We start from the raw sequence: 20356 nt of genomic DNA, 5'->3' as shown, positions 1-20356 counted from the left end.
CATCTGTGGGGTCCTGGAGGCCTTGTGGAAATCAAGTATTTCTCTCTTCTCCCCTGCACCACACATAGAAGTTTGCTTTGTTTATTTGTACATCTGTCTTTTAACAGTTAACATACTTTTTCAGCTTCACCGACTTCCACAAAGATGGGACAAGCAGGGAGTCTATCCGGCAGCCCGAAACCATTCTCTCCGCAGGCGCCGGCGCCAGCCCCCACGAAGGCGGACAAGACGCCCACCACCGGGAGCATCCTCAATCTTAACCTGGGTCAGTTGGAATGTTTGAAGTTTCTTGCTGTGGCCCCTGTGACTATTTCTGCAAGTTGCGATGTTCTCTTTTTGTGTGGTTCTTGAATTCTGAGCTCTTTTCTCTGTGCAAAATATTTACAAGGTGCAGTGGTTCCAAGATAAGGAACACATAAGGATTTTTCTGGGGCTTGTTAACATGCAAAAGCTGTTTTATCTTGAAGTATCTTAGGCCAGTGTTTACGATCTTACTTGCCCTTAACTGTAGTAACCTACCTCTTGTATATGTAAATATACATCTATTTATAAAGTTTAACACATATACACTTGATATATATCAGGTTTTTTTTTTTCCTTGAAGTGTCGTTGATATACAATCGATAGAAATTAGTTTTAGGAATCAGTATTTACCTTTCCTGTGTGCAGTATATTCCGATGTATTGTTTCCTTAATTCTCTCCTAATTCTTCCTTAAAATGCCAGTCTTTGTCCCTGACTTGGTAGCTTTTTTCTGACCTGTTGGGTTTCAGTTGGCTGTTTGAAAAGCACTACCTTAGACCAAAGTATATAGCAAAATTTGGCACCAGAAATACTATAGATCCAACTGTTGAGTTATTTTATCAGTTCGTTCCATTGTGGTCCCTGATTTTTATTGAGCTTCTATTACATGCTATACGCTGCTTTAGGGATGGGGTGCAGAGTGGTGAACAAGGGCCCTGCTCTTAAAGAGCTTGTTTCTAGAGAGGGAGAAATAATAATCAAGGTAAATAAATGAGACTGGTGATGCCATCACAGAAGGTAAAATGTGTTAATGTGATAAGGAGAGAGATGGGCAGGGTGTGGTCTGTGGGCAGGAAGCAGTGGTTAGGGAGGGCTCTGAGGAGGCGATACTTAACCATAGGTTTGCATGACAGGAAAAACCAGCTGTGCCAGTATCAAGTGGAAGAACAATCTAGAAGGAACAAAAATGTTTAGGCCTGATGATAAGGGTGAACTTGGTGTGTTACAGGAATGGCATGGAGGCCCAGGTGTGTCCCACTGGGTAAGGAGCAGAAGGTTAGTAGATGAGGTCACAGAGCACAGGGGCCTGTGGACCCTGGGTGGAGTGGTGAAGTTGGGGGATGGAAACTGACTTCATGCTTTGGAAGACCTCTCGGGATGCTGTGTTGAGAACAGCCCATGACAGCCATTCTTAACGGGGTCCAGTTCCTCCCTGACCCCAGGGGATGCTTTGCAAATGTCTGGAGACAGTTTTGGTTGTCACAACTTGGGAAGGGGGCGTTGCTTCTGGAGTCTAGTGGGAACAGCACAGAGATGAGGCACCCACAACAGTTGTTGGGGTGGGCCAGTAACTGTGCTGGGAGATTTGGCTGTGCCAGGAGAAAGAGGGGCCAGGAGTTCAGTTTTTGATTCTGTAAATTTAGAATACCTGCTGCGCTCCTAGGTGGGAGGTTAAGAGGGCAGTTGGAGGCACCTGTCAGGGTGCCCTGAGGCCAGGTCAGGAGGTGTAATTCTGGGAATCTTGATTTCTACATGGGATTAGGTTAGAACAGTAGCTCTCACAGCTGGGTGGGGCGGGGAGCAGGAGTGCCGCTTGCATTCAGTGGGGACAGGCCACGGATGCTGCTGAACCGCTCAGTGCAGGGACAGCCTCTCTCAACAGAGGATGATGTGGCCCCGGTAGGCGAGTGCTGGGGATGAGAGGCCCTGGTCTATGGAATGGAGAAAGGGCAAGGGGCCTGGGACCTTTGAGCATGGAGAGGCCAGGCAGAGGAGGCTAAAAGGAGAGGTGGACAAGGAGCAGGCTCAGGGAATGTGTTGTCCGGAGCCTGGCACGTGCAGGTTCTACAGAGGGAGGGGCCGCCACCTGCAGAGTGATGCTTGACCGAGATTCACAGCCTCTGCTGGTCAGTGCCCTCTGGGTTCATCCTGTCCTGCAGGGCCACTTTCAGGTGGGGATACTGAGGCCTGGAGAGGAGGCTCCATGTGTTCCGGTCGCAGGATGAAAGGTAGCAGGGCTGGCGAAGCCCTGTGTCTCCAAGAGGCCAGTACCCTGTTCACCCCGGGTCACCTGGTGGTGCAGCCAGATGTGGTGGGATGGCCAGTGGGTAGCTGTAGGGACTTCCGTCCAGGTTGGCTGGTGGGAATTCCTCACTTGAACAAAAAGGGACCCGTTGGCTACCCTGGGGAACACTCATTGTTCTCAACATAGTGGCTTGCTTTTTCACGCCCTCCTCCCACCTCCACACCCTGAAAAGAAACGCCATGTGGGGGTGTTCTCACGGCCCGGTTCCTCTCTGCCAGTCATGTGTGGCAAGAATAGCTCCTTTCCTGGTAGAAAAATCGGGGAGTGGAGGGAAATGCCAAATAATTCTCAAGTGCTTGCCCAGTGACGGGGCAAATGCTTTGTAGGGCTTGAGTATGCCTGGTGCCCACGTAACTAAGCAGACAGAAATGAGGCAGTGCTAGGGATAGTGATGACGTAGCTAACAAACAATATTTCACTTAAAAAAAAAAACCAAACTCAAAAAGGCAAAATTACAGAGGTAGGAAACAGATGAATGATTGTCGGGGGATGGGGGAGGGTTTGACATACCGCAAAGGAATACTTTGGCTGATGGAGTTGTGCATTCTCTTTGTGCTGGTTACACGAATCTGTGTAGGTGTTGAAACTCATAGAACTGTCTTCCCCCAAACGTGAATTTTACCCTCTGGACATTAAAATTATTAAATACAACAATCTTTAAAGTAGGTAATAGCCCCATTTCAAAGAAGTGGAAACAGAGGCACAGAGAAGCAAAGTTACCTGCTCAGGCTCGTGCACTCACGGTTGGTGTTGGAGTTTGGCCTTTAGACTCAGGCCTATGTGCCAGTGGCCCCGGCTCTTACCGGAGAGACATGAGCTGATATGCTACCAGACGGGGCCTTGCTGTAACTTTAGCAGGCCCCCCCACAGGCCTCCTATGCTGTTGATAAGTTGGCCTGGCTACAGAGATCAGGGGGTAAGGTGACGATCTGGAATGGGCTGTCACATGGAGGAAAAAGTGCTTTCCTAAAGGAAGCAGCTCCACCAGTTGAAGACCGTATTGTCAGACTGATTTTTCCAGAAAAAGAGAAACCCAGATTTTTCATGTGAAATCTCCTAGTTTTTAAAAGTTGTCAATCAATTGCATTAAAAACAAAAACTCTGTTGGGGCCACACACTTAACAACCAAAAATGCAAAAACCAGCTCATGGGTCATCAGTTGGACACTTAATCTTATAATAATTTGGTGCATGGCAGAGGGGAAGGCTTCTGCAGCGACCCTTCTTGCTCTGTTAGCTGAAGCATGGGCCCCTCATTTGCTGTCTTGGGCCTTGTCTCTCTAAACTCGTTCAACATCCTCTTCTGTGACTATACAGAAAAGAAGTCATAAGTAAAAGTGAGTTTGTGACACTAGGAGAGAGGAGGAAGGCCCAGTTGCCTTTTGCTTCCAGACTCCTGTGTGCTTTCTCTGGGAATCCCTCCTATCTCACACAGTTTGCTTTAGGCTGAACAAACACAGCAGTTCAGAGTCCTGTTAGTGACAAAACCGTGCCTGTCGGAGATGCCGATGGAGCAATGGGAAGCTGTCAGACCTGGCGCATTTCTGCTGGTTTAGTCTTCTGCAGTCACTGATGGGAAGCCTCCTTTCTTTCTCCACATAAAGTGGTAGCTTGGAAGCGAGGCATCCTTTGAGAACGTGGATGCAGACCTGGGGACCCTGGGTTTCCCTGATGTCTTGATTTTTTTTTTTTTTTTTTTTTTTACAGTGTATGAGGTGAGGAAGATCTCTGCTTGCCTTTGATTGATAAGAGAGCATCTGCCAGGGTTTCTTGTCTGAACGTTGTTCCTTTGAAGGAGCCCCCATTTTGTGGCTCCTGGAAGTCTGCAGCTTTTGAACAAAGATCTATTTTTTTTTTAACTGAGAAAGAAGTACTTAACATTTTTTCTTTAAAAAGTTTTTGTTTTTATAAGTAGTGAGGACGCATGGTAAGAGAAATTTAATAAACAGGTGCAAAGACATTTAATGAGAAGTCAGCCTGTCTCTAGCCTCTGATCCCCAGTCCCTGCGCCTCCTCTCCGATGGTGACCACGTGCCTCTTTTTGTTTTTGGAGAGCTCATCCAGGTACACCCAGGGGTTCTCGGCCTGGGTGATTTCGTCCCCCAGGGGCATTTGGCCATATCTGGAGACATTTTTATTGGCACAGCAGGGATGTGGGTGCCCCTGTCATCTAGTGGGTGGAGGTCAGGAATGCTGCTAAATCCCGTGGTGTGTAGACCAGCCCCCCATCCCCTAACAAAGACTTACCAGCCCCAAATGTCAATAGGCCAGTGTTGAAAAACCCCAAGACCACACATATTCGTCCATTTCCTTCTTTCCTTCCCCATATCAAGGCTACCACGCTTTATTGAATGCCGCCTTCTTTTCTATTGGCTCTCCATATCAGCCATAAAGATCTGCTACACTTTTACTTTAGCAGTTGTATTTTATTCCATTTCAAGAACTTACTTGTCCAGGCACCTTATTTATTGAGTGTAGATTGTTTTCTACTTTTGCTGTTGAAAACAGCTGCAGTTGAAGACACTTCTGCTCACGTGGGAGTGTATCCATAGGATAAATTCCTAGAAGTGGAATCTTGGGTCAGAGGCCATGTGCGGTTGACATTTTGAGAGATACTGCCCAACTGCCCTCTAAAGGGGTGGTTCTGATTTATGCTCCCTCCAGAAATGTAGGTCTGTGCCTCTTCGTCTAAGCTTGGGTATATTTTTTTATCCCTGGTTTCCATTTATAGCCTAAGCTGTCTTCCTATCAGCTGAAAAGTTCAAAATGTTGGCAGCAAGGGTGGATTCTGAAGATATTCTTGATAGAAAAGGGCAGGGATGGAAGAAGTCCTGATAAGCTGTGAGCTGATAAATGAGAAAGAGAAGCTCCTTTTTTCTCTCTGCAGAGAAGAGGAAAGTCAAACACAACTGAAAGTTCCAGAAAGATAATTACATTTGGCTGAACTCCTGAAGGTCTGCTTCCAGAGGGACCTGATCCCAGCCCCTGGCTTTTGGTGGTTTCTTGTTAGAATAAACATTGTGGTAGGTTATTGGCCAGACAAACCTTAGTTTTTAAAATGAGGTGTTTTACCTTCTTTTCCTTCCTCTCGATGATGAGTAATCCCGAGTTCAGTCTTTTTAGGCCAAAGTTAAGAGATTGAATTTGCTGTAGACACACACAGGTATACATGCACGCACACATGATTATTCTGGTGAAGATTATTCTGGTGAAGTTCAGATGTCCTTTGTGACCCCTAAGTATACAGGAGTGATACTATTAACACAGATACACAAGGGTTAAGGCAAATCATGAGGGGCTGTCCTTACCCACATAGAAGATTGATCTAGTACAGGGGTTCTCAACCTGAGCTGCCAATCATATCACCTGGGGAACTTGTAAAAAGCTAGTGTCCAGGCCTTCCCCTTGTCAGTTAGTTCAGAATCTCCAGGGGTGGGGCTAAGGCAGTAGGATTATTTTAAAGCTCTATAGGCTGTATCAGTATGTAGCTAAGGTTAGCAGTCACTGGGGTGTCCCTCCCCGTTTTTGTAAATAAAGTTTTATTGGCACACACCCACCCCCATTTATTTACACAATGTTTACAGCTGTTTTTGCAGCAGTGCCTACAGGGCCTGAAGAGCCTGATTTGTTCTTGGCCCTTTATAGAGAAAGTTCGTTGATTCCTGGTGTAGAGTAGAGGGTGTTTTTCCGGTAACTGCGGTGTGGAATCTATTAACGTACAGGAATGTTATTGAGGGTAGTATGAGCATATCACTGGGTAACATTCCCCCTCCTGCCCCACATACTGGGAAGTATTTTTGTGAGATACTTCTTTTCCCTCTGGACATCAGTATGCTGCTGCAGTTTTGAAAGTGGAAATTACGAGACAGGCTTCATATTCTTCCTCTTTTGCTGCCACACTCAAATAAAGCTCAGCTGTTGAAGTCCCTAAATGCTACTTGTACTGCTCTTAAATCGGAACTTTCTTTTTTTCTCTGTGGCCTTGGTCCTCCTCCTCCTCCTCCTCCTCTTTTTCTTTTTGGTTTTATCACTGTTTCACTTTTTTGGAAAGTGCTTCTCCAGTAAATTTGGGCAAACATTCTTCCCCCTCTGAAGGGGCTGTGCATTTGTACCAGCCTCTCGGTGGGCACCTGATAGCCTGGCCTTGATAGGCTCCATGGGGAGCCCCGAATCGGCACGTGCATGCGCACACCGCAGGGACAGACGCATGCATGTGCATGCACATGCTCACACATGGATATGTTTTTAGAGGCTCTTCTTGTATAAGATGGTGTCTGTGTTTGCTTTGACTACTCATTTCTGGAATCTTCCCTGGCGGCTGTCCCAAGTGTGTTTTTGGTCAAAGGCCCTTCCTAATCTTACCTTGGTGGGGACCTCGTTACGGTGATAAAATCAAGTTGGAGTAATTTGTTGGCAGTGGTCACCTATGACTGCATTGGGTGTGACTTTTTGGGAGGCCACCTCTGGTCACTTTAAAGGAATGAATCTCTAGGTGTGCAGTGTAAGACAATGTCCCCTCCTGGGTAAAGGAGAAGGTATATGGCTTGTGTCGGAGAGCAAAACAAAGATGAGGGAAGATAGTGAAGTTGGCTTGGAATAGCTTTCGCAGTCCTGCTCCTGGTCTGTATCCGGGGCCTCTTTAACAGCCTGGTGGATGGAGATGGCTTTTGGTGTGGGGGCCTGGGATGGCAGGGGGATAGAGCTCACGGCTGGTAGGAACAGGCTCAAGGTGGCTTCATCTTTGTCTTTGATGGATGCCACATGCTTTCTGACTGGTTTTCTGGGGTTGGCCAGGGTAAAGAAGACACCCCATAGTTTCCACTTGGGGTCAGTGGAGCGGGTACCAGAGGGTGGCAGGTGGGGTGAAAGATGTGCTCCGTGCCTGCAAAGTCTCTCATTGTTTCCAGGGCCTTTGCATCTGCCTTCATTTTGTCCCATTCTTAGGTTTTGGGGGCACTGGAGGAGGTGGGAAAGGAATTGCAGAAATGCAAGCTAGCAGACCCTTGGAATCTGGTCCAGTTGGTTGTATAAAGAGCCTGTGGCAGGAGCTGGGGGCAGGACCGACCCTTGGTGGGTCATTTGTCAGAGGCCTTTGCCTGGGATTCAGGTGAGGGTTTTGGACTTGTATCTGAGCAGAAAGACGCAGGTTTTATTTTTCAGGGCTAATCCACTCACCTTTCTTCGGATAGAAGCAAAGGGAGGTATAGCAGACTGGCTTGAGGGTCTGCCTGTCTTGTATTTTTCCTCCTTTTCTCATTTCAGCTCCAGACTAGGTGAGTGAAGAATGAAAAATGCAGCCTCCATGGTAAATGAGGAGCTGTGTGCTCGGTGTGGTCTCTGAGGGGCTCAGCCTCTGTCTTGGTTACAAGCCCTCTCTGACGTGGGCTTGATGTTAAAAGCATTCTCTGGGCAGCCTTGGCATCCCTTTATCTGCTGAGATTGAGATTGAGCATATTACCGTAACCTTTGGCTTTTGAGATCCCCTAATGATGCTGAGTTCCACAGACAACCGTCTGGCTGGGACTGTGCATTTTAAATATTGACAGCAGCCCAGGCAATTGTTCAGTAGACTGAGTAAAATCTGCCAAATGTTTTCTCGGGCTGTTATCTCCAAGTCAGACTGTTGTGTGGAGCAGATGATATTGTTGGGACAGACAATGGAAACGTTTTCAGGTTTTTTTTCTGCCCCATGTTCTCAAATGTGTGTTTTCGAGAAGGAATCTAAGTGATGAGCGTTGTTGGTGCGTCCCTCCAGCTCCTCGTCTTACGAGGGTATGATGTCTTCCAGACCGGAGCAAGGCCGAGATGGACCTGAAGGAGCTGAGCGAGTCAGTCCAGCAGCAGTCTGCCCCCGTTCCTCTCATCTCTCCCAAGCGGCAGATCCGCAGCAGGTTCCAGCTCAACCTCGACAAGACGATAGAGAGCTGCAAAGCACAATTAGGTATGTCTGGCTTGTTGGCACCATCGTCGTCGGCATCATTAGCTATAGGAATACCAGCTGGATGAAATCAGAGTTGGACCCTGGTTGCTTTTAGCAGCTGCTTTAACCTTGAATTGTTTTGTTCAATTAAAATATAATTCCACTCAGGGCAAAGTATTTCAGATTCTTAGTTCATTGTCCAGAGGGGCTCTTTGAATGTCTCAGGGTTTATTCGTTGGCTGGGGCAGCCTGCAGACGTGAGGTGCAGGTTGTAGGAAGTTTGAAAGAGACCCTCCAGAATTTGCCTCTGTGCTCCCTCCAAGTACCCGGCAGTGTTTCCACATGAGGATCAAGTGTGTCCCACAAGTGTGCAACACAGACTCTTTCCCGCCAGCCTGGGCCGCTCCCCACCTGGCAAACTCATCCTGCTTCTGTACCTACTGCCTCCCCTTCCTCTTCTCCATGCTGCCTGCCTGCACACTGCCTACCTGAACCCTGCCCCTAAGGCTGAGATGGGTGTTACCTTCTCCAGGAAGTCTCCTCTGACTGCCCTCCCCTTCTGCCTGTCTTCCTGTGGCACTTAAATGCTCAGAAGCCTTGGTGGTCCCTTTGTGTGGGGGTAGTAGCCCTCTAGACTGAGAGCTCCTTGAGGGCAGTGAGGTTGCTTTATGAGCATTTGCCTTCACCAAGGTACATGGTCTTTTGCATGTAATAGATGCTCTGGAATATTTGTGGAATAAGTAAACAAAGCCAGGAGGGCATTTACCAAAGAGTAGGAGATGGCTGAGTCTCAGGTGAGGGAGGGTTACATTCTCAGTGGGTGAGAAAGGAGCTTAGTTGGGAGTCATCCGGAATGTATTCCTTACTGGGGTTTCCTGTTTGGTTAGGACATTGAGTGGCATGGGTGAAATTGTGCAGGCCATTTAAATATCCCCTTTGGGTCCCTCAACACAGCTAGCCTAACTCCTTGGTTCAGTATTATTGTTAATGAGAATTTTAGTATTTCCATTTACCAGGTACTTGCTGGGTACCTTGCACTGTGCTGAACACTGCAGATTGTCCTGAGAGGTTGATGCTATGATCAGTCCCATTTTGCAGATGAAGAAACTGAGGCTCAGAGAGGTAGACACTCCTTTGGGGTCACACAGCTAATAAAAACAGAGGAGCAAGATTTGAATTAGATTCCTCTGGGCTCTACTACCCAGGCTTTTCCTATCACATGTGTGGTCCTACTTGTCCTTCTTGAGTCTGACCAGTAGCACAAGCCCTAGGACCCAGACATTATACCAGATCTGGGTTTTTGTATGTTGACCTCTGTTTCTGATTGAGCCCTGATGGAGGTGGATATAATTCACTAATGAATCTGCTAGTATCCAGTGCTTGGGTTCTTCGTGGCTCTTAATCTTTTTGTGAGTGTGCCTTCAGTATGTCTGGGTCAGGACAGTGACCTCACACTCATGGTGCCATTTCTCTAGAATAAGGATGGTCCAGATTGGGTTTTCCTCATTTCAAAATTTTAGGGTGCACTGTTACTTACTTACAGCCGATGGTGCTCATTACTGGGAGCAGGAATCATAAATGAGCTAAATGGACCTATTGTTAGAAATAAGCTTCTGCCCATTTTTGTTTGTGTGCAAAACACCTGCTGTTCTCTTCCCCTTTTGATAGCGATGTGGAAATGTGCCCCTTTCCTCTTGACTCCATTGTACGTGGAAGAACATTGCAGATGCAGTGGCAGTTGACTCTCTGCATCAGTGCAGAAAGTAGGAGTGGGGCAAAACACCTGGCCTTCCTGGAGGCGGTGCCTCCTTGCTGAAGGGGCCTGGTGGCTTCTCGGCTGCAGCCAGCCACTGCCTTGTGGGCCTGTGACCAGAGTGGGCAGATCAGGGCTGCCATCTTAATTTCTGTGTGAGATCTCCTGACTTGTGAATTGGGCAGCAGCTTCTAAGTTAAAAAACAAAAAACAAATGATGAAACGCCCTGTGGGCCAAACCACGGCTTCCCAAGTAAAACATGTCTACCGGCCAGATGTGACTTGTGGTTATGAATTTGCAACCTCTGCTTTAAGAGTTTGGCTTATTTCTTTGAGCTCTGGACACAAATGGTAATGGCCTTTCATGCTTTGGGAGTTTGTGGGAAGGGTGCCAGTGGTGAGTCAGGAGCCCAGGATTCTGGCTTTGCCTCCGTCTGGTTTCCTTTGGGTCATAGGACAAGTGATTTCTCTGGGCCTCTATTTTGCAATCTGTAAAATGGATCCATTTTAACAGCCCATCTCTGGTGTTCGCTCCTATCCCTCTCCCATTCTCTGTATCCCAATTAGTTACCAGTGTTGCAAAGAATTTAGCTCCAGATAAATTCTGAATTTATATTGCTGGGCCCCAGGTTGTCTTTGTTAGTAACTGAAACCCTCTCCAAACACAAGTCCCATTTCTCTGCTGTAGTCAGTTGCAACCTTAGTTCACGGCTCACCCCACCAGGCCACTGTGATGCGATTTGAAATGTTTTTTTATTCCAGCGTTTGGCGTGGAAATGTTTGTGGTTTGGGTCCTGCTTTTTATTTTGTGACTGCACCACATGCTGGGTTTTCTTTTTGAATTTAGGCATAAATGAAATCTCAGAAGATGTTTATACGGCCGTAGAGCACAGCGATTCGGAGGATTCCGAGAAGTCAGATAGTAGCGATAGCGAGTATATCAGTGATGATGAGCAGAAGTCCAAGAATGAGCCAGAGGATGCGGAAGACAAAGAGGGTGGTCGGATGGACAAAGAGCCATCTGCTGTCAAAAAGAAGCCCAAACTGGCAAACCCAGTGGAGACTAAAGAGGAGCTGAAATGCACATCTCCAACCAGTGAGAAAGCAGATCCAGGCTCAGTCAAAGAAAAGGCAAGTCCCCAGTCTGAGAAGGACTTTGTAGAAAAAGCGAAACCCTCACCTCATCCCACAAAGGATAAACTGAAGGGAAAAGATGAGATGGATTCCCCGACAGTACATTTGGGCCTGGACTCCGATTCAGAGAGCGAACTCGTCATCGATTTAGGAGAAGACCATTCTGGGCGGGAGGGTCGAAAAAATAAGAAGGAGCCCAAAGAGCCATCTCCCAAGCAGGATGGTAAGTGACTGTACCAGCTTCCGGTTTCTTGATTTGGGTTCGAATGCCTCCTTTCCCCGGGTCTCATCCAAAATTCTGTGACCCTCTGACATCACGAAGGGAGGCCTAGCAGAGCTTCGGTTACGTCACAGTCACCTTGCTACTTACTGAACAGGACCAGGACCTGGGCTGACCTGCCTTTTGACCTGCTCAGTAGCCAGTGTGGTTGATTTTGAGCACAGAAAAAGAAGTCTCATAGAGAATAGTAGGTGTTTCTAGCGGTCAGTGCCTGAGCAACTTCCTTCCCAATATGTCACTCATTTTTCTAATGTGTTTGTCAACATTTAGACATGTGACAAGGCTGAAATTGTCAAGAAGTGTTTAGTTCAAAGATGTTGATGAATTCAGCACCCCCTTCTTCCCTTCGTGCTCTCCAGGCATCTCAAAGTGTAATTTTATCACTAGAGCACGAGAGCCCTTGGGTCAGGTGATACCAGAATGCTGAGTGCTTCCTGGGGCACTGGAAATCGAAGGTCCTGATCAGGTGGGTACCCGAACTGGCATTCCGTGTATTTGCATTTCGTGGACCTGAGTCCAGGGTTTCTCAGCCCTGGCACTACCGACATTTTGTGCTGGATATACTTCTTTGCCCTGTGCATTAGAGGTGGTTCAGCAGCATCCCTGGCCTCCGCCCACTGGGTGCTAGTAGCATCTGCCTGGTTGTGGCAATCAAAAATGTCTTGACATTGCTAGAGGTCCCCCTGGGAGGCAGAAATCTCCCCTGGTGTAGAGAGCTGCCGCCTGACCTCAGCAGTGCCTCTGTTGCTTCTGTTGGATAGAACTAGCAGTGGCTGCCCTCCAGCCTGTCATAGCCCAGGCATGTTGGCAGGCCCTCCGGAAGGAACGTGTGTGAACGATAGGAAGGGTGTCCTTCCCATTGTCAAAGCGGTCAGCACATTTTTCAGTTGGTTTGGCAAGTGGGTATAAGAGGATTTTCACATGCCCAGGAAAGATAATGAATTGAGGGGCTCAGGAGAAACATTGCCTAAGGACAGATTAGAGGTTGCAGCCATAAAACCTTATGTACTTGATGAGTAACTTAGGGATGCCCAGGTTTAATTTTTGACTATGCCTAACTTTTGATAGGAGCCAATTTCTCAACCAAACCTTTAAAAGTAAAGTGTGATCCTATGTGCTCCTGGGGATTTTTTTTTTAGTCTGGCTGCTTAAATCAAGTTAGGGATGGGCCTTGGGAATGTCCCTCTGTGTTGTGTCAACCTGGGATGCCCTGGAGTCTCATTTGTTAGGGAGAGAGAATTCCTACGATTCTTCAAAAGAGGATGGAATGTATCTGAAAGGTGCAATGGAGAGGAGAAGCAATTGAGTGTATAGGAAGGATAGAACCATACCATCCCTGAATCATCTCTTAGATTTATGGTGATCTCTGAGAAACCTGATTATTTTGTGGATTGGAGTATGAGGGATTGCATCTGATGTTGCAGAAAACTATAGGAGTAATAGTGTTTATTCCATGAGGTTTAAGGGAACATTGGGTGTAGATGGTAGTGCTCCTGTGAATGATACACGGCTTGTTTTTTCTGGAGCGGATCTTTTGATTGATTGGTTTTAGGTCCCTTGCTCTTCCAGAAAGGATTTGTGACACGTTGACAATATATAACCATGAAATGCAAGTAAATCAGTGTAAAAGATGAAGGTAGAATAGTGAGATATCTCAGGAAATACATACTGTTCCAGTCTTCAGAGTTAGTGAAGTTGGGTTTCCATTTTGGCTTTGGGCTTCCTAGCAGTCAAAGCAAAAGGAAAACAGTCTCTTAAAAGGTCTTATATTTTCCAAAAAAATAAAAGCATTCCAGTTGATTGATTAAATGAGACAGAACTGTTCCTCACACTGATGTCTGAAGGAAATTCCTCCAGGAGATCGTAAGTGTATGGTGGGCAATTAAGCTGCAGATGATTCTAAAATATACTTCAGTTAGAGCAGCATCCCAGGGATTGGGCAAGACTGACTCTCCTTAAATCCAGAACCCCCTGATGGAGGATTGGTCTTGAGGAATGGACTTTGTATCAGAGGCAGTAGAGCATCTTTCCAATGATGTGCTTTCACTTAGGGGTTTACTAAGTAAAGGGCATTTTGGAGTGTTGCTGTTGTGACCTCCAATTTACCTTTTGCAGCTCTGAATGTAGCTTACATGTAGATTATGAATATGCCCTGCTCCTCAGCAGAGCAGCTTAGTGATCTCAGACCAGGAGTGAAGGGAGCGTGCTTAGAGACCTTTGCTATGCCTGCCCTGCAGCATTAATAACTTCCGTCCTCCTCTAAAGTCCTCCCTTTAGGTTTCTAGACAGTGAGCAAACTTTGGAATAAGAAGGGTTATTGGATGGGGCACTTTCTGGATTGTTGGCCTTTAAGGCATTCACCCTTTCTTTTTGGCTGTAGGTGATTGATTATACACTCCTGAATTTCTAGGACAAATGGTATTTCTGAGAGCCTTTTTTCCCTCCATAAACCATCAGAATTCCCTAGAAATCAAGATATTTTCGTGTCTAAATGATAACCCCAAAGAGTGCTTTGAACCTAGAATTGTTTCAGGTGCACCCTCCAGTGTTTTATTTGGAAGAGGGCCAGCCCTGACTACTGTGCAGCAGTAACCCCTCCGCAAACCAGCTGTTTGGTTTTGCAAATTAGGCAAGTGAAAATGACCTTGGTGTGGGTGCCCTTTGCGGGGGTGGGGGATGCGGGGTGCGTGTGGGGGGGTGACTGGGCTAGCTCACTGACAATAACGCTGTGTTTTTGGTCCCATGACAGAAAAAGGGAGGCATCGATGGTGCTTCTGCAGGTTGGAAACCCTGCCAGGGTGACAGCTGGGTTTAAGGCTGCCTCTGCACTGGGATGGGTGGGGCGCTATCCAGTGTCTGGCAGGTCATCCCAGGGAAGGATCAGGGCTCTTCACTGCAGGAAGAGCCCTCCTTCCAGCCGCACGCCGTGCTCTTGCCCATGAACTTGGCTGAATTCTCCTTTCCTGCAGAGCAGGAGGCCAGCCAGATGTGATAAGCATCAGGAAAGCCCCTGCGGCAGAAGTCGGCCTGTCTTTTGCTCTCACTTGCCTTGACTTCCTAAAACCCACAGCTTACTGAAAAATCCTCACTGGAACAATCAGGCTCGCATGACCTTCTGGCTTATATAAACCTAAAAAGATAGACGCAATTCTTATTAAAAGGAGCTTGACATCAAGGCACATCGCCTAAGATTGGGGTGCTGACCTGCACCCGTGTTTCGGGTGGGATCCTCTCTGGGGCAAGCTCACCTCCCCGGTGGCTGGAACCTCTGCAGTAAAACCCACCCGCCTCTTACAAGGGAGCAGTCACACGGTCAACCCCTCCACGCTGTTGCTTCTGACTCATCTGCCTTCGGGCCCTTCCTCCGTACTGCCTACCCTCACTTACCCAAACGCTGCCTGTTCTTAAATATGTCTTGGCTAATGCTGTTGCCCTCCACATTCCCACTTCTGCCTGTTGAAATCCCACCCCTCACCCCAGTAGCCCGGGTCCTCCCACAAGACATTCTCCCTAAGGCAGCTTTTACCAAACTGGTGTCATTCACATTCATTATTTTTGCCGTTCCCAAGTCTTGCTTGTTTAATGGTTCACTGAATATTTTTATTTAAAGCAACTCACTCTTGAAAAAAACAAAACTCATTTATTTTAGACTTAAATTTGACCACCACACAATAGGTAAACCAGGATTGCCTACTGTACATAAAAGGTGGTGGCAGGACTAAATACAGTCAGAACAAAAGCAATGCCCCTAAAGGCTAGATAAATAACATTGTGTTGGGAATGTACTGCCTTGGGTCGGAATTCCCTTCAGTGTTAGGTGTCCAGGTTATCGGCATCACGCTGAGATGTTGTCTTGCAGGGAATCAGAAGAGATTAAAGGGACTCTTTTCTTTGTGGGTCACTTAATATTACCTGATGCTTTGGCCCTTAGGAAGCCATCTGATTGTTTGGAGTGCATGCTTTCTAGGTTCCCTTGACAAAGGGTTTCTCTTAATCTCTGGATTGATTTTGACTGAGTCTTCCTCAAAGTGTTTATTTACCCAGTTCTAACGGTAAACCAAGATGCCCGCAGTGATTGTGTTCATCCAGTAGTTGGTGGACAGCTTGAGGGCAGGGGCTGGGGGCGGCTGCCTCATTCCCCCCAGAGGCCTTGGTATGGGTCTCAGAGACGAGAGGGTGCTCTCTCAGGGATGCCAATACCAGGAGGTAGGTGCTGTAGACGTGGCCTGAGTGTGTACGGCGAGCGCGGGCTCCTCCACTGGTGTGTACTTGCCCAGATGAGTTTTTTTTTTTTCAGATTAAGGAAAAATTTATTATTCAGTATTCATAACCCTTTCAAATTAGAATATTCTTAGTTTCTAAACCCCTAAGATAAATTATATAACATCGTATAACATGAGTTCTTGCTCTGTGGCAATACCATTAATAGCAATAAATTCTCAGATTACTGAAGATTACTGCACATTACTTCATAGTTCATGGTTCTAAAGTATATAGTGTTATCTGTAGAAAAAAATAGTTGACTTTCACATTCACTGTATTTTTACATTTGTGGAGTTGTAGATAACTATATTTTTAAATACTTTCTGACTGCTAAAGTAATCTTCAAGTCACACTGTTAACAGAAATAACTTTTTTTTGGTGCTCTTTTATTTTATTTTTTTGAGAGGGTATCTCTCATATTTATTGATCATATGGTTGTTAACAACAATAAAATTCTGTATAGGGGACTCAATGCACAATCATTAATCAAACCCAAGCGTAATTCTCAACAGTCTCCAATCTTCTGAAGCATAACGAACAAGTTTTTACATGGTGAACAAGTTCTTACATAGTGAATAAGTTCTTACGTGGTGAACAGTACAAGGGCAGTCATCACAGAAACTTTCGGTTTTGATCACGCATCATGAACTATAAACAACCAGGTCAATTATGATTATTCGTTTGATTTGTATACTTGATTTATATGTGAATCCCACATTTCTCCCTTATTATTATTATTATTATTTTTAATAAAATGCTGAAGTGGTAGGTAAGATGCAAGATAAAGGTAGAAAACATAGTTTAGTGCTGTAAGAGGGCAAATGTAGATGATCAGGTGTGTGCCTATAGACTAAGTATTAATCCAAGCTAGACAAGGGCAACAAAACATCCATGGATGCAGAAGATTTCTCTCAAAACGGGGGGTGAGGTTCTAAGCCTCACCTCTGTTGATCCCCAATTTCTCACCTGATGGCCCCCCTGCGACTGTGCCTGTCTTAGGTTGTTCCTCCCTTGAGGAATCTTACCCGTCTCTGGCTAACCAGCCATCTTCCGGGGCCATACAGGGAAATGTAAAGTTGGCAAGTGAGAGAGAAGCAATATTGTTTGAAAAGGTTAGCTTTTTACTTTTTTGCAGATTTATGCCCAGTGGCTTCTATGCCCAGCATTTGTCTTGAGGTATCTTTACCACTTGGAAGAATTATGATACTCGGTAATTTAGATATGAGGCACGAATTCTACTTAGGGGTTGTAATTATGAAGGAAGAAGAGAAGCTATAGAAGTAGCAGACAGAAGAAAACATGGGAAGATTATTTCTTTGACATATCTTCTTGTAGTGTAACATAAGTGTGTATAGGTTTTAAATTACTAATTAAATTGCATGCACACATTAACATAATAGGAATACAGCTACATAACCAAAGCAGACCTACAATTACCAGTCATATCCAGTGAAACCAAGAAAACCAGTTAGGCACCCTAGGCATTTGTGAAAACTTATCAATGATATGATGGATATTGTCTAACTGAATTTGAATATTTTGAGAAAAATCAGACAGATTAAAACAATACATTCCTGGGAACTGTTTACATCCCATATGTTCTTTTAACAGTAGATAGTCTATAGTCACAAGATTTTGGAGTGCTGCAACTTGCACTTCTCCTAATTCTTGGTTGAGTTCCGACAGTATAGATCCAGTCAAATTTGTTGTTTTACTGTATGCACAGGCCAGCTTAGGTATCTCCTTCTTCATTCCCATGGCAAGTCCAGGAACCGGTGGGATGAGTGCAGCTACAACTGCAACAGCACCAGGATCTTTGTTGAAGTTTTTTGACGATCATCTTCTGGAATGACTCTTCCAGAGAATGTTGATGTTGGAAGTTCTTCTTCGTATCGTATCTTAATTCGTTTTCTGGGTAGCCAAATTAGGCTTTGATCCTCTGTATTAACACAAACAAACCCCCTGCCCACACTTTGATATGCCCTTTATACCACTGTGAAGAACCTATTGGAGATCACCACACAGGAACTGCCTTTTTTTCTTTTTTTTTTTTTAAGAAAAAGGAGTATTATCAGAAAAATGTACTTCCATAGCTGATCACCAGATAATTTTTTTAAATTAAGATTATTGATATATACTGTGATGAAGGTTTCACATGCAAAAACAATGTGGTTACTACATTTATCCATATTATCATGTCCCCACCCATATCCCAATGCAGTTCACTGTCCATCAGTGTAGTAAGATGCCACAGAGTCACTATTTGCCTTCTCTGTGCTACACTGTCTTCCCCGTGACCCCTTCACACCATGTATACTAAACGTAATACCCCTTGATCCCCTCATCCCTCCCTCCCCACCCACCCTACCCCACCACTCCCCTTTGGTAACCACTGGTCCCTTCTTGGAGTCTGTGAGTCTGCTGCTGTTTTGTTGCTTCAGTTTTGCTTCATTGTTATACTCCACAAATGAGGGAAATCATTTGGCACTTGTCTTTCTCCACCTGGCTTATTTCACTGGGCATAATACCCTCCAGCTCCATCCATGTTGTTGCAAGTGGTAGGATTTGTTTTTTTCTTATGGCTGAATAATATTCCATTGTGTATATGTACCACATCTTCTTTATCCATTCATCTACTGATGGACACTTAGGTTGCTTCCATATCTTGGCTATTTAAATAGTGCTGTGATAAACATAGGGGTGCATGTGTCTTTGAGTCTGAGAACTTGTATTTGGGTAAATTCCTGGATCAAATGGTATTTCTATTTTTAGTTTTTTGAGGAACCTCCATATTGCTTTCCACAATGGTTGAACTAGCTTACATTCCCACCAGCAATGTAGGAGGTTTCCCTTTCTTTGCATCCTTGCCAGCATTTGTTGTTCTTAGTCTTTTTGATGCTGGCCATCCTTACTGGTGTGTGGTGATATCTCATTGTGGTTTTAATTTGCATTTCCCTGATGATTAGTGATGTGGAGCATCTTTTCATGTGTCTGTTGGCCATCTGAATTTCTTCTTTGGAGAATTATCTCTTCATATCCTCCGCCCATTTTTTAATCGGGTTATTTGCTTTTTGGGTGTTGATGCCCAGTTGAATATATTTGACATTCCTGGCAACCAGACCTTGCTGGCCTAGAGACCCTGCAGGCAGCCCCCAGTCCGAGCCGCTTTCTGTTTATTTTTTTTTCATGCATTGGCTTTAGTTGTAGGTAAAGCTCCACCAGCCACTACGGCGGGCAGCCAGTCTCCCCCCGAAACGCCGGTCCTCACCCGTTCTTCCTCCCAAACTCCCACGGCTGGTGTCACGGCTGCCACCAGCACCACATCCACGGTCACGGCCCCAGCCGCCGCCGCCACGGGAAGCCCGGTGAAAAAGCAGAGGCCACTTTTACCGAAGGAGACTGCCCCGGCTGTGCAGCGGGTCGTGTGGAACTCAGCAAGTAAGTTTCAAACGTCCTCCCAAAAGTGGCACATGCAGAAGATGCAGCGCCAGCATCATCAGCAGCAAAACCAGCAGCAGCCGCTGTCTTCCCAGGGGACAAGATATCAGACCAGACAGGCTGTGAAAGGTACCGAGCCTCCCCCTCTGCTCTCCGTGGCGCCCACTCCCTTGTGGCCACATCCACAGGAGAAAAATGAGTGTTTTTTTTTTTGTTTTTGTTTTTTTATTTTTTGGTTCCCCTTTGTTTCTTGGCCGTGGGTCACCTGAAGGCCTTACACATTCCATTTGATGTTATTTTTAAAAACTGTTCTAGGACCTGCTTTTTTACTTTTATCTTTTTATTTTTCGTTTATAAACTACATGCATATGTTCTTCTGAGAAAGGGGGTGAAATACTTACACAGAAATCTATTGTCTTGATTGACCGTCCATTTCATTCTGCACCCTTTCACAGGGGCTGCTGTTAACTGTAAAATCTTTTTATGCATGTGTGCATATATATTTAATGTATATATGACATTCCATAAAAATATTACTTTTTCTTTTTTCTTTTTTAAAACATAAAAATGGTACCATACTTGCCTTCCTTTTTTTTTTTTTTCTTTTTTTAACCCATCAGCATGTTTTGGAGGTCTGTCTGTGTCAGTACATAGAGTTCTACCTTGTTCTTTTGGACTGCTGCATAGTATTTCACAGTTTATTTTGAAGTATTCCCCTACTAATGAGCATTTAGGTTGCTTCCAATATTTTCTTCTTGTAAGCAGTGCTGCAATGAATACCTTTGTATCAAAAATATCCTTGTGTATATCTGCGAACCCCTTGGTATTATTTTGGAAAGAATACAGTGTGAGAAGTTGGTAGAAAGGTTACCTTAATAACTTGGGATTACCCATATGCACAAGAAGAATCAACATCAAAACCCAGTTGCTGAAGTTGCAGATCAAAACTCCCACCAGCCACATGGGAGGGGAGGCTCCATTTGGAGCCGACATAAGGCCAAACAGGTAGCCCACCTGATGGGTGCCGGTGTGCACAACTTCTGTGATGCTGATGTAGATCTTGTTCCATGGGGAGATCTGTCGTTAGGTCCTTTAAGGTTGGGCTCCTTGGTTGAAACTCATATGGTGGGTGTACTCCAGTGAGAGTGGAACTCTTAAAAAGTAGCAACAGGATAATGAGGTTGAAAGGCAACCAGATCTTGAATTGGCCTCCAATGAAACCCTTCAGAGATTGGCGGGGG

The 20356-nt window shown here is 45.6% G+C and overlaps 1 protein-coding gene across 23 annotated transcripts in view; it reads left to right on the top strand.

Annotated features, from left to right (window-relative positions):
• Positions 1 to 20356, top strand: part of ZMYND8 (zinc finger MYND-type containing 8) — a 105892-nt gene that overhangs the window by 64470 nt on the left and 21066 nt on the right. For 14 of the 23 annotated variants that reach the window (XM_057503067.1, XM_057503061.1, XM_057503057.1 and 11 more), the window contains 4 exons: positions 125 to 265; positions 8116 to 8268; positions 10848 to 11357; positions 18879 to 19244. In XM_057503067.1, the coding sequence (XP_057359050.1) occupies positions 125 to 265; positions 8116 to 8268; positions 10848 to 11357; positions 18879 to 19244 (1170 nt within the window). The remainder of the gene's footprint in view (positions 1 to 124; positions 266 to 8115; positions 8269 to 10847; positions 11358 to 18878; positions 19245 to 20356) is intronic. The other 9 variants (XM_057503069.1, XM_036902070.2, XM_036902066.2 and 6 more) reach the window with 3 other exon arrangements.

Source organism: Manis pentadactyla, chromosome 5 (assembly GCF_030020395.1).
Source record: "Manis pentadactyla isolate mManPen7 chromosome 5, mManPen7.hap1, whole genome shotgun sequence".
Classification (NCBI taxonomy): Eukaryota; Metazoa; Chordata; class Mammalia; order Pholidota; family Manidae; genus Manis; species Manis pentadactyla.
This window is presented reverse-complemented; position numbering and strand designations above follow the sequence as displayed.